The 13,674-nt window shown below is 43.8% G+C and overlaps 1 protein-coding gene across 1 annotated transcript in view; it reads left to right on the top strand.

The window, feature by feature from the left end:
- Window positions 1-5,583, top strand: part of ENPEP (glutamyl aminopeptidase) — a 103,451-nt gene extending 97,868 nt beyond the window's left edge. Inside the window, exon 20 of the mRNA XM_073602347.1 lies at window positions 2,460-5,583. Within this exon, the coding sequence (XP_073458448.1) occupies window positions 2,460-2,609 (150 nt within the window). The 3' untranslated portion in view covers window positions 2,610-5,583. The remainder of the gene's footprint in view (window positions 1-2,459) is intronic.
- The last annotated feature ends 8,091 nt before the right edge of the window (window positions 5,584-13,674 follow it).

Genomic DNA, 13,674 nt, shown 5'->3' with positions numbered 1-13,674 from the left:
GTCTGGCACAATCCCAACACATTACATCACCCAAAGCACACCATCCCCACAGTGAAACATGGTGGTGGCAGCCTCATGCTGTGGGGATGTTTTTCAGAAGTCGGGACTAGGAAACTGGTCGGAGTTGAGGAAAAGGTGGATGGTGCTAAATACAGGGATATTCTTGAGCAAAACCTGTACCACTCTGTGTGTGATTTGAGGCTAGAATGGAGGTTCACCTTCCAGCAGGACAATGACCCCAAACACACTGCTGAAGCAACACTTGAGTGGTTTAGGGAGAAACATGTAAATGTGTTGGAATGGCTTAGTCAAAGCCCAGACCTCAATCCAATAGAAAATCTGTGGTCAGACTTAAAGATTGCTGTTCACAATCACAAACCATCCAACTTGAAGGCGCTGGAGCAGTTTTGCAAGGAGGAATTGGCAAAAATCCCAGTGGTAAGATGTGGCAAGCTCAAACAGACTTATCCAAAGGGACTTGGAGCTGTGATAGCTGCAAAAGGTGGCTCTACAAAGTATTGACTTCAGGGGGGTAAATAGTTATGCACATTGACTTTTTCTGTTATTTTGTCCTATTTGTTGTTTGCTTCATAATAAACAAAAAAATCTTAAAAGACGTGGGCATGTTCTGTAAATGAAATGATGCAAATCCTCAAACAATCCATGTTAATTCCACGTTGTGAGGCAACAAAACACGAAAAATGCCAAGGGGGTGAATACTTTTGCAAGGCACTGTACATTCAAACTCATCTTCATCATTTTCAATGATAATATTGCTGAATTTTTAAAAATGTTAAATTTAAATCGTAAACAAAAATTTGGAAGTTACTGTATATACACTGTTAATACCATTGGCAAACACGTTTTCAAAAGTTCAGAAGTCTTTACAGAAATTCATCTATTTAGGATAAAATTCTAGTCCAAACGAGAAGCAAATTTCTACACACAAAACCTTGTTTTTCACCCAGCAAACTCTCCATTTAAAATTGGCACCTAAGTAGAACGATTTAAAGAATTGATTTTACAGAACAATTTGTTCTTATTAGCCAATGAGCATGAGATTCTCTTGGCATTATGCAAAAAAATGGTAATGTTCCTGGCCTGCATTTTTGACATGTGTGATTTATAACCTAATTTTTGTAGCAAGTGTGATTGTAACTTTTGGTGTTACTAAAGTTACCAAAATTCTCATAAGACAGAATACAACTTCGGAAGATATGCAATATATTGTATTGTATTAAAATGTATTTTTCCGTTTTTCCGAGCATGGTCATTTTTTTCGTACAAATACTATACTAATTGCATGAAAATCATTTGTTCTGTTATTGTATGAGAAAAAAAATGTATGCTCATCCCTTCGGACATTTTCACATGAACTGTTGTGATTGGCTTTCAAAAGCTGTGTACTAACGAGTAGATTTTGAGACGATCGCTCTGAATGCTTTTTTTTTTTTTGTCCGATATTCTCATCATGTGTACGGGCCTTGAGGAAAGCCAAAGTTTGATAATATCTGGATTCCCTTATTAAAAGCTTTGTGTGAGAAAATCTATTGAAGCAGCTGCAAGTCCCGGGGGACACTACTGCAAAAAAGACAACATGAGTCTTCATCACATACCCTACACACATGCATATAATTAACTGCTTAACATTGTGGCTCTTTATTTTCTCTACCAAAAGGAATTATTGAAAGCTAAAGAATGAGTGGGGGAGGGGCATGGAATTAGGTAGGTGAATGAAAAGAAGACAGCATTTGAAATGAGGGAGGTAGTTTAAATTATATCTGAACCCAAAAACAAACATATAATATATTGCAGCTTGCCAGTCCTTAGATATAATAGCTGCATCTGTTTTCTTTTTTCAGACTAAATACATTTTCCTAAAGTATAGAAAAATACCTGTTAAAATGATTGTCCTTGTAACTTCCTTTACATTAAATAAATGTCCTTGTAACTTTCTGTAGACTGAACTTAAATCTTAAAAAATGTTTAGGCATTCTCAGGTAAATTTAGCGGACTACAAAAAAACCTAATCTCTATGCACTGTAGATTCAGGGAAGATGAGGTGTTTGTAGTCCATTTAGGACAAAAACCTAGGGTGACAACACAGCTCCCCCATAGATAAAGTACAACGACTGATCATTTTTACCTTGGGACTGGAAGTATGTTATTGGCAGAATCACCAGGTAAAAATAAAAGAGAAAGTTAAAAAAAAAAAAAAACGAATGCAGCCATCACATAATACAGCTTTAAATTGTGATATGTTATATGGATATATTTTTTAGCTTATATTTGGTAATTCATGAAAAATACCAACTGGTTATATCTCTCAGTGGACACAACCATCTGAGATTCTTCTTTGACTTGAACATCATGACCTTCCATTGTCACCTATTTGCTTTCCTTATGAATATAAATTGCCAAAGAGTTTAACTGATCCTTAATTTGTGTTTTCTTTCTAGATGAAAAATTTCTTTGAAAGATACCCAAATGCTGGGGCTGGAGCAACCCCTAGGCAGCAAGCACTGGAAACAGTCACAACTAACATTAAGTGGGTCAAAAATAACAAAGATGGCATCAAATCCTGGTTGGATCAGAATGTGGTTCCTTAGGAACATAGTTAATAGCAATGTTTCAAGATCACTAATGTTTCAAAAATTTGTCAGCATTGTCTATTTTAAAATAAAAAAGAGGGGGCATAATGTACATATCAAATATTATAGAAGGGAAACATATCCAAGGTCCATTTTGTCTTAAAGAAGAGAATGTCTCAGAAAAAAAGTGGAGAGGGTGTCCTGCTTATATTTGTATTTATTATGTTTCTAAAATGTACACACAATGGGGTTGCTAAATGCAAGTAGGCTGTTCATTTTGCAAGGGAAGTTGGACTGTGCAATGAAATTTTTCCTCCAGAGCTTAGTGAATGTGGTGAAATTTTACTTTGCAAAGAATGTGCAAGGAAAAGAATAAACAGCATTCCACTGGATGAAGGAAGTCAGTAGAGTCTCCCCTTATTCACCAAGCTTTAGGGATAATTGCAAAGTGAACATAACACATCTTAAATAAATCAATCCTATTTTTTTTTTTTTTTATCTTCTTAAGAAAAGCTATACTGACTTGTGTTACATTTCTGACAAATGTAAACCTTTATATTACTTTCATTCCATCATTTTGTTTTTCTCCCATAATCCATTCAACCCATTTTTATATGGGTGCTGAGCAGTGGCGGCCGATCCATTAGGGGCGCACAGGCACCGCCCCCCTATCCATGCATCCAGCCACCCTAATCTATATGCGGGCACTGGATGCATGGATTCCAATGGGGGGGGGGTGCGTGTTTTTTTGTTTTTTTTTAAGCACGTGATTAGAGCTCTAATAGGCTTCAAAAAAAGGTGGGCTCGGGGCTCAGAGTACTGCGCTCCGAGCCCGCCCAGTTGTGTGACAATAGCGAATGTGTATTCGCTATTGTTACACTGATCCTCTTCCCGGCCAGTCAGGCCTGTCACTCGACTAGATAAAAGGACAGGCGATCCTATTGGATGCCTAGGAGGAGGAGGGAGGAGAAGCACGGCGGAAGCCGCCGTGATCCAACGGAGGAAGAGACTTGATGGAAGCCACCATTGCACATAGGACACGCTGCCCGCCCACTACCTAGGTGGGGTAAGTGCGGGGCTTTGATGTCTGACCGACCGTCCTCCCGTGCGAGGGGGGGGGCGGAGCTGCCGGGGGATGCTGAGATTACCGTTTTTTTAGTGTTTTTATGTTATACTCTTATTTTAGTTCAGGTCTTGTTTGGGTTTTATCTCCTTCCTCATTTTCTTCATTGTTTTGTTCCTTGATCAGTTTTTTTTTTTTTTTTCTTCCTGTTTTCTTTTATTCCGTTTCTGTATTTTTTTTAATCAATATTTTCATTCATGATTTTGTTTATTCTCCATTTAATGTTCCATATGTCCTAGTTCAGCCACCCCCCACCCCTATCTATCTGTTTATTTCTTTAAAGCAAAGCCAGCTACAAGTCTCAAGGCAATACTAGACACTTACAAGAACCAGTACAGGCTTAAACCATTGCTAAAAAACTTACATTTTTTTTTAGTCTAAAAGATCAAGACATAGTCCATTATCCTCAATATATGAAAACTAACAAATTAACTTTTTACAATATGGCATAATATTTCATTTGGTTTCACCCAACTTTGCCAATTTTTCACCACTTTTTTTTGCAAGACTGTGTTTTTTACATTTTAATAAACTGCTGTCAATAAATGTTCAAGACTCAAACGGTACAGTTTCAAACAATATTTTTCCAAGCCCCTTTTCTCAATTGAAATGTCTGTAAAGTTGTATATATTCTTGTAAGCGCTTACTTTGATCATGCACCAGTTAGTTTTGTAGCTGTCACCTTGGGGTTGATTTCCTAAAACCTGGAGAGTGCATAATCTGGTGCAGCTCTGCATAGAAACCAATCAGCTTCTAGTTTTTTTTTTTTTTTTATCAAAGCTTAACTGAACAAGCTGAAGATAGAAGCTGTACGGCTACCATGCACAGCTGCACCCGATTTTTTTTTTAGTTTGGCTCTAGTACATGTATGTATGAATGTGAGTTGGGGACCTTAGACTGCAAGCTCCTTGAGGGCAGGGACTGATGTGAATGTACAATATGTATATAAAGCGCTTCGTAAATTGACAGCACTATATAAGTACCTGTAGTAAATAATTTCATGGTCACTGGGAACATTTCCCCCTTACGGATAGCTAAAAAGACCATTGGCATCAGTGGTTAATTATTGAAGGCAGAAATTGCTCATTGTTAAAGGAACCCCTAGCAGCCTCTGAAGGAACCTTAGGGTACCATGGAACCATGGTTGAGAAAGCCTATTTGCTTCTTACAAAGCATATTTGTAGTCATACAATGCAAATTACCCTATGACATTTAAACGTTATTTTTAATTTTTAAATAGTGCATTCATCTGAAAAAGTGGCTATCACCTGTATTTTTTAGCCAAGCTGACTATATATATATATATATATATATATATATATATATATATATATATATATATATATATATATATATATAGGCACAGTGTCCTGTAGTTCAGTTTAGAAGCTGAGGGGTGCAGACGGACAGGCAGGGATATAAATATTTACAGCAAAATCTCAATGTCACTAAAAAAGAAGGCACATGTACAAGATTTATTACTTTCAAAGAAATGTATTAAGAAATCAATAATATGGTTTACATACACTTTAATGAAGTTATCTCTTAAAACCAGCATCCAAAATTCTTAACCAATAGTAGTATTGACTGCATAGCCTAACCAAAGAGGAAAACACGAAACCAAGCTAAATGAAAAAAAATTTTAAACTTTTTTTTTTCCTAAAATGCATTGTCCTTTTTGTTAAAGCAATCTTCCCTATTATATGCAAAATGTTAATTTTTAAGAATAGCGATGGTATTAATTCATTCTGAATTAATTCAGGGAGAAGAACCAAGGTATGTTTATTATAAAATGATTGGATATTTCCAACCTGTAATTTTCTTTGTATAACAATCAAGCTGTACTTAAGAAATAACCTTTTGATGTTACTTGTTAGATTCTTGTAATTACATTGATTAAAAGCATAATGACCACAAATGATGACAATTGTTAATAAATTCCAGGGCATTTGTACTCATTTATTTAAGTGATTGTATGGTATGTCTTGTATAATACTGTATAAAGTATATGTAAAAGGTTACTTGGAGAGCGGTGGCTAAGACCAGTGCTGGAATAAGGTAATCTACAGCCCAGGGCGAACATGCCAAACTGTACCCCCCCCCCCCCAAGATGTATGAGCATTGTGTGTCAGTAAAAATCTCACCACAAAAACACTGAGCACTAAAGAAAAAAAATCCCCCCCCCCTCCTCCTCCTACACATCTCTCCCAGCACAAATTGCTCCCAAATCACCCCACCTAACACACATCTTCTTCCTCCTCTCCCAGCACAAATTGCTCCCAAATCACCCCACCTAACACACATCTTCTTCCTCCATTCCCCTCCCAACACAAATTCCCCTAAATCCCCACTCTTGGCACCCCTCAAATATCTCCTCCTAGAACAATACCTATCCACTGCAGCCCCCCATATTCTCCATTCCAACACAAATCTCCTCCTCTAAATCTCCTTGTGCCCCACCCCACTTCACATGATACTACAGTGCCCAGGGCAGCCCCCCCCCCCCCACTCCTGCCCACCCCTTGTCCCGGCCCTGGCTAGGAGGGCATATTTCTGTTGACTCCAAATGGAGGGCTTTGACAGTCTGTTGTGGAAAAAACCAAAGAGTGGACTCTAGTCTCCTGAGGACTATGGATGGAAAAATTTCTCCTATATTAAATAATCTTTAAGCAAGGCAATTCCTACTGAAATGTCGTCTTTACAGACCTCACAAAAGTGGTAAAATTCTTCTCCTATTTCCACTCCCTATTCCAAAAGTGGGTCTTGGTACAGTGAATGGTTCCTCTGATTAAATCAACCCCAGGTATAAGTGATGATAACACATACTAATGCAGATGATGGGATCCCAATCAGTTTATAAAACCAAATTCACGGAAATCCAAATTCATGGAATCCAAAAATATCCTTTAATTCAGGTGTCTGTGGTGAGAAAAACTACTAGACAACTAGACATCTGCAGAGACTTCCTACTTCAGATGCTGACTTGTGTAGCACAGTTTCAAGAATCATCTTGTTCTTATCAGCATAAATCAGAAATTCAAACAAATCAGTGTGAGCTTTGTACCTGTTTCTGCCAAGTAATATTTCTAAAAGAAAACATTCCTTTGTATGTGTTGGCCATTTTTTTATGCGTTTTGAATCTGATAATTATTGCTATTGGTTTGCTAGGCAAGGGACATGCATGTTATAGGGTTGATTAAAGCTGAAAAAATGGCAGATATAAAATACACAAATTAAATGCAGCTCCGTATTCATTTAGGGCCCATTCACATCAGAAACTGCATGTGAATTGCACAAAAATGCACAGGTTTCTTTGTACTGACACCTACTGCAGATCACAAGGGCAGTGTGATTGGAATGCGGTGCAGGAAACCGGCAGGGAACGCGGGTCTCCAGCACTGCGTTCTAGTGTTTAAAGGGCCCTAATACCTCAAATAGTGCAAGTACTGTTTAAATATGATTTGGTATTGGCTTATTGCAGTCCCTGTACAGCAGAGCTCAGACTGGAAGGAGATGCAGTTTTAAGGGTGTATGTACTAACAAGGGAAATGCTGATAGGAGGAGAGAGCAAAATGACAGAGGTCATCAGTATGTTGCGTCTTTTTCACTGTCCAGCCAAAGGCTGGGAATAGGGAGGCAACCTGTAAAAGCTGATCATACACTACTAGAATATTATTTGAAAATGTTTATTTACTTTCTAATTGTTAATAGGGGCAAATCAATGTTTGAGTTCAAGGAGCAAGATGGAATTTTTTTCCTAACAGTGAATGTGGGTTTTGCTTGGGAAAGTTTATTCACTCCAAAACCAGATGTTGAAAGCAAACTTTTGAAAATTCAAAGTTTTGAATGACATTTATCATGTCATTGAATGTACTGTGAGAAGTTTTTGTACTAATGTTGGTATAATTGTGTAGGCCACAACTGAACACTGCATAAAGAAAGACGCAGGGTCATCTTGTGATGTGACCTGCGGGCACTGGGCTCTGTTGCAACACTCTCTAGACACTTGTTCCATGTAAGCAGCAGAGTGTTTTACATATCCAGTGGTATTATACACTGGTCTGGTACAATACTGTCTTTAAAGACTCCAGCAGGAGTATGCCCGCCGCAGTGGCAAAGTCTTTCTGGTTTAATGCCCTGCAAGGGCTATTTCTGCCCATTCAGACTACCACTGGTGATTAACTACCCTGCCTTTTTAGGTACCAAAACATGTACTTTTTTGTTCATACCCTTCATGGGTTAACTTGAATGCTGTGGCACATTGAATTGTGATATGGACACTCCATTTTTCTTTTAATTTGTCACACATGCCTTTTATAGGGTGATACACACTTTTACGGCACAGCAAACTCTTTAGGACATTAGGACTCTACAGTCTAGGAGCCAACCAACTACCCCATTTTTGAATGAAGGTTTTGGGCTTGATTGTGGCCTCATTCAAGGCAGTTCCATTTGCCCAATTCCACTCTGGATCATCGGAACTCAAAACTGGTAAGTGGATTTCTCAGTCAACAACACCAGGAGGTGGTTCTAAACCTCTGTCACAGGTAGGAGACTCTGGATGTGGATTTCCAGGCCTCCAGGTTCAAGTTTGTCCCCAGATCAAGGATCGCATTTTGCTTCTCGGTCAAAGACTGCTTGCTTCTCACTCCTTAGAGAAGATGCTTGTTCAAAATGTTGCCCACATTGTTTTCCCAATGCCAATCACCCCAATCAAGTTCTATTGGTTCTTTACAAAACGCCCTTTGAACCTGTTTGAGATATTCCTTTGTCTATGCTTAAACAGTGATTGTTGCCATCATCATTTTGAGGCATGTTTCTGAGTTAGTGGATTTAGCTCATAAGTAGCAAGTTCTTATGCTACACAAACACAAGGCTGTGTTGAGGCCTAAAGAAAAGCCCGGAGCAAAGCAAATGAAATGACATAGGCGGAGGGCTTACATGACTGGGGAAACAGGGTAATAGTATCAGGAGAGGGAGTGTATCAGGTTGGTGCTGGGGGGGAGGGGTTGGAGAGGAGATAAAAGGGAGGCCCCTCCCTATGAGTCATCACAGTTTTGGGAAAAGTTCAGCAGAAGCATGTCAGAGGTGGAGCAGCTCTTGGCCCAGCTCAGGGAGGAAGCAGCGTTTCAGGGTCTCCTGTTGGATGCAGGACACTTTGGGGCTTATTCTAACACGAACAGCAGCAGGTGATATTACAGGGGGGAGGTAGGGCAATCGGGCGTGTAGGCCCAGGCCGCTGGAGCGATTTTCTCACCGGACTGTCACTCTAGGCCACAGCGTCAGTTGGGGGGTACCCTGTCAGGGACTCCCGACGGGACCCCCGGCCTAGTGGGCAGCAGCGCGGGATGGGGGGAGTCCTGTGCGGTCTCCCCTCCAGCACAGGAGGTCACCAGGAGGACAGTCTGGGGGCTCCGGGGCGGCATTGCGGCCTACTAGGCGGTGGAAACAGGAGGGCATGGGCCCCGCCCCTAGCGCTACGTCAGTCGGCCTGAGGCCTACCATTGAGGAACAAAGCAAAAGGGGTTCCCGGGCTTTCTTATGCACCGCCAAGGGACCTTGGGAGGAGCAGTGGGGGACAGCCGGGGAGGACTTCCAGGCAAGCGGAGGCCAGCAGGACTGAGGCCCCACACACTGGTCTTGGTAAGGCCGTCCAGAAGCCGGTGAGCGGGTACCCAATGCGGGGGGGTTCGGAGGTCAGCGGAACCATCGGCAGCTGGTGCTGTTATGCCTGGCGGGCTCTCATCAGAAGAGGAAGAGGGGTCTGGACAGAGGTCGGCAGGAGAACTGGGAGTCGGAAGAAGAGGCTGCTCCCCCCTCCAGCAGTGCAGTGCAACGTCGTTGGAAAGCAGATGGTCGGCTGATGGGGCAACTCCTGTGCAGCCCAGTAAGTCACCTTTACACTTATATCATGAGGGATTGTCTGTTAGCATAGGGCAAGAGGGCAGGACAGATGGGTCCGGCGGGAAGGACGGCAGTGGCTGAGGCAGCTGGGGGGGCTGCGGGGTTACTGGGTTTTCTTGATGGGACATAGGAATTGATGCAAAAGTTGGGGCATGCGGATAGAGCCCCCGCTGTCAGCCTGGGTCCCACCAGCAAGAGTAGTCGGCCAAGCCATTTTGCTGGGGGGTGCGGTAGCTCCGGTAGTTCCGGCCTTGACAACATGCCCGTCACAGGTAACACAGGTGGGGTTACGCAGGGGACGACCAAGGTGGTGGTGGCGGGGGAAGCTGCGGGCAGACAGGAAGTCATCAGACTAGCTGGTTCTGCAAAATGCGAGGTCTATGTTTACTATGAGGGGCCATTGGGTGCACACTTGAAGCCTGAAGTATGAGAAAAGATGTGGTAGGGTGAGTATGCGGAGATTTTTTCCCTGCTGCAGTTAGCAAAAATTTAACCTGGATAGGGTTAAACCGGATCATTCAAAGGAGGACGGAGAGAAGAGGGGATACCGGTTGATCCCGACGACATTTGCCAACTGGCTGCAGGAGTTTTACCATCAGTGCAAGGGTGAGTGGGGAAAAAGAACCCCGAACACTGTTCGGCACTCTTTTGTTACTAGGATTTGATAGGGGAGGCGGATAGAGCTTACGGGGGCACGGAGTGGCTGAGGTATGTTGAGCATTTTCGTCAGTGGAGAGTTATCCGGCCGGCGTTGAGATGGGACCATAAGGACATCAGCCTGTGACTGTGCTTGAGGACGGCTGCGTGGGCTCCGCACCAGTTAATTTTCAGGGGAGGCCGGTGGACTTTCGGCTCAGGGACAGGCGGCCGGCAACAAAAAAGGGGTATGCTGGCAGTACAATGCTAGGACCTGCACGTTCAGAGGGATGTGCCGGTACAAGCACTAGTGTTCAGGGGTAGATGGTCTCATCAGTCGTCCAGAGGTTGCAAGCAAGGAATAGGTCGTGCTGGAGAGGCTGGACACAAGAGGGAGGACCACAGTGATGGTGAAAAGGATGTGGCCGTTTTCTCGGTAGGTATCCGGATTGGAAAGTGGCTCAGTTGCGGGATTCAGGTTTCACAGCTGGCGTTAGGATTCCATGTATTTTAGAGGTGATTCCACGGTGTCTTGCACTTTGTGATCGGCCATGCGACAGCCAGATGTAGTTTCTGAGGAACTTAGTAGGGAAGTCGCATGGAGGGCCCCTTTCCGTCTGCACTGTTTCGCTGATTTGGTAGTTTCCTCTTTGGAGTAGTGCCAAAGTAGGAGCCCAACAAATTTAGGTTGATTCACCACTTTCTTTTCCAAAAGGGGGTCGGTTAATGATGCCATTGACCAGGAGACATGTTCGGTGAGTAGTACATCGTTCGCTGCTGCGGTGGGTTGGGTGCGTCATTACGGCAAGGGGGCATTGATGGCGAAGGTGGAGGTGGAATCAGTTTTTCGGCTACCCCCAGTTCACCCGGATAGCTTCCGGTTGCTGGGGGTGTCATTGGAATGAGTAATTTTGCGTCGTCCAATGCCCACCGATGTGTTGCTATGTATTCCTATGCACTATTTGAGCAATTTAGCTCAGTTGTGGGAGGGGTTGTAAGGGATGTGTCGGGCGGGAATTCGATCATCCATTACCTGGACGATTTCATTTGCATGGTACCAGCTTCTTCCAGAATCTGCGCGGGGCTCCTGGCTACGTGGGAACACAGAGCGGACCGGTTTGGAATTCCGGTGGCACCTGAGAAGACGGGGGGGCCTAGCACGGTCATCACGTTCCTGGGCATTGTCTTGGACTCGGGTGCAATGGAACGCAGGTTGTCGGTAGATAAGCTGGCGAATTTAAAAGGGGAAATTGCAGGTGTGATTAGTTTACGCAAAGTCAGCTGCGAGTACTGCAATCGTTCGGGGGTAAGCGGAATTTGGCATGTCACATTCGGCCAATGGGGGCGGGTTTTTCTATCATTGGTTTTTGGCAAGTACAGCCGGGATCAGGTTTCCCACGAGCGTTGTGCGCTTGGTTAAAGCGCACAGGGAGAACTTGAGGGTATGGCATGCCTTTTTTGTTTGGGAATCCTTTCACGGACAGGCTCTATGGATTTTAGGGCCCGTTAGCAATTTTGACATGGAAATTATTACAGATACTGTTGGCTCTACGGGTTTTGGGGTTTTTTATTCCAGGGTCAGTGGAGTGCTGGACCATGGCCGTGGTCATGGCTTGAAGCGGGAGTTAAGAAGAATTTAGTGTTGCTGGAATTGTTTCCGGTGGGGCTGGCGGTGAAATTGTGGGGTGCTTCGTTCAGGGATCTGAAGGGGATGGAAGGAAGGGCTGGCGTTCGTTCAAAAGGCTGGTGAAGGGTCAGCTGGCCTGGCAGTTCGTTTACTGGTGTTGTATTTCAGGTGAGGCATAGGGAAGAGGGGGTGTCCACTCCTGCTGTGAATATGAAGTTAGCTGGTTTAGCTTTCCTATTCAAATTGCAAGGTCAACCTGATTTCACACAAGATTTTGGGGTGAGACGGGCGATTAAGAGTTACCGGCGATCGGTGGCCCGCAGGGATGCCAGGAGACCAGTAACCTTTGTCATGATGCGGGGTATGGTAGCATATTTGGGGGAGTGTGTTGATCTGAATACCAGGCCATCTTGTTCAAGGTGGCCCTTTTTGTTAGCGTTCTTTGGGGTGTTTCGGATAGAGGAGTTGGTCAGTCCTTAAAAAGGTTCATGGGGGAATTGGGGGTCACGAGGTTATATGTGGAGATGATGGGTTGGCTTTATTTTTGCGTAGATCGAAGACCGATCAAATGGGTAAAAGGGAGGTCAGTACAGGTGCTCCAGTGCCAGGATCACTGCTGTGCCTCATGTAGATGGATCTACTGTATCGCGCTTTCATATTGTTGATGATTTTTGTAAGAAAATGTTTACGGGCATTGGGGTGGGTAGAGAAGGAGTTTTCCTCTCATTCATTTTGGATAGGGGCTGCTACGGAGGCAGCCAGAAGTGGACTGGATGTGGATTCGGTAAAAGCGCATTGGGTGGTGGGAATCAAGGAGGTCCCAGACAGCAGTTCGGCCTCAACTTGTGGTTGGGTTGTGAAGTATTAGGGTGGGGAGGAGTTTGATGTTAGGCCCTGCGTGGTATGGAATACTATTTGGTCATGGTGTTGGGTTTGCTCTCTTATAATTTCAGAATCGGTGGCAGGAATGGTCTGGATAATGGGTCATTCCTAGGTGTTCTGGGGGGCCAGGAGGGGTGAGGTTGGGTAAGAAGGCAGGCATATGGGTTTTTATAGACGGTAGGCTGTATTCGTGGTTGGGAGTCCCTGGGATGTTATGGGGTAGGATTGTTACTGAAGTGTATCGGTATGCAAAAAAGGGACAGGCTGCCCGACGTTTTTGCACGTGGGCGGCAACGGTTTGGGGGTTAGGTCCATGTTGGACATTACGCGGGACATCAAATTCGATGTGCGGCGGTTATTGAGGGACTTTCCTGGCATGGTCATTGTTTTGGTCGGACATGGGGGCTCGTACAACATGGCGGATGGCCAGGTCGGTGGAAAGGGTTAGTAGGGCCAGGAGAAAGATTAATAGGGATGTGAGCAAGTTCATGGTTAGGCATGGGGGATTGGCTATTAGGCACGTGGAATTGGAGTTTGAGAAATGGAGATACCTGAGGGCAGATGGGGTGTATTTGCATGAGGTGGGTATTGACATGTGGGTGTTCGGATTACAAGAGGGTATTTAGAGAGCACTTCGGGTGTGGAGGGGCACCCATAGGTAAGGTGTTTCCTTTGGGTGCTGTGGCGGGTGTTGGTCTTTGCAGGGGAAGGAAGATATTTCAGAAGGAAGAGTTCAGGAACTATCGTTGCTATGGGTCCTGATGGTGGTTTCCAGCTAATGGAGATTAGCTGGAAAGTGTTAATGGGGGCACTGCGGTTAGTGGTTGTCTCTGAGCCAGCATGTCGGCTTGAGGCCTATTAATACACTTGGAGAGGTACCGCAGTGCAGTATTGTTTTTCCACAGATGGTT

Source organism: Aquarana catesbeiana, linkage group LG01 (assembly GCF_042186555.1).
Source record: "Aquarana catesbeiana isolate 2022-GZ linkage group LG01, ASM4218655v1, whole genome shotgun sequence".
NCBI classification, from domain to species: Eukaryota; Metazoa; Chordata; class Amphibia; order Anura; family Ranidae; genus Aquarana; species Aquarana catesbeiana.
Note: the sequence above shows the minus strand (reverse complement) of the source record. Positions and strands in the feature narration are given on the sequence as shown.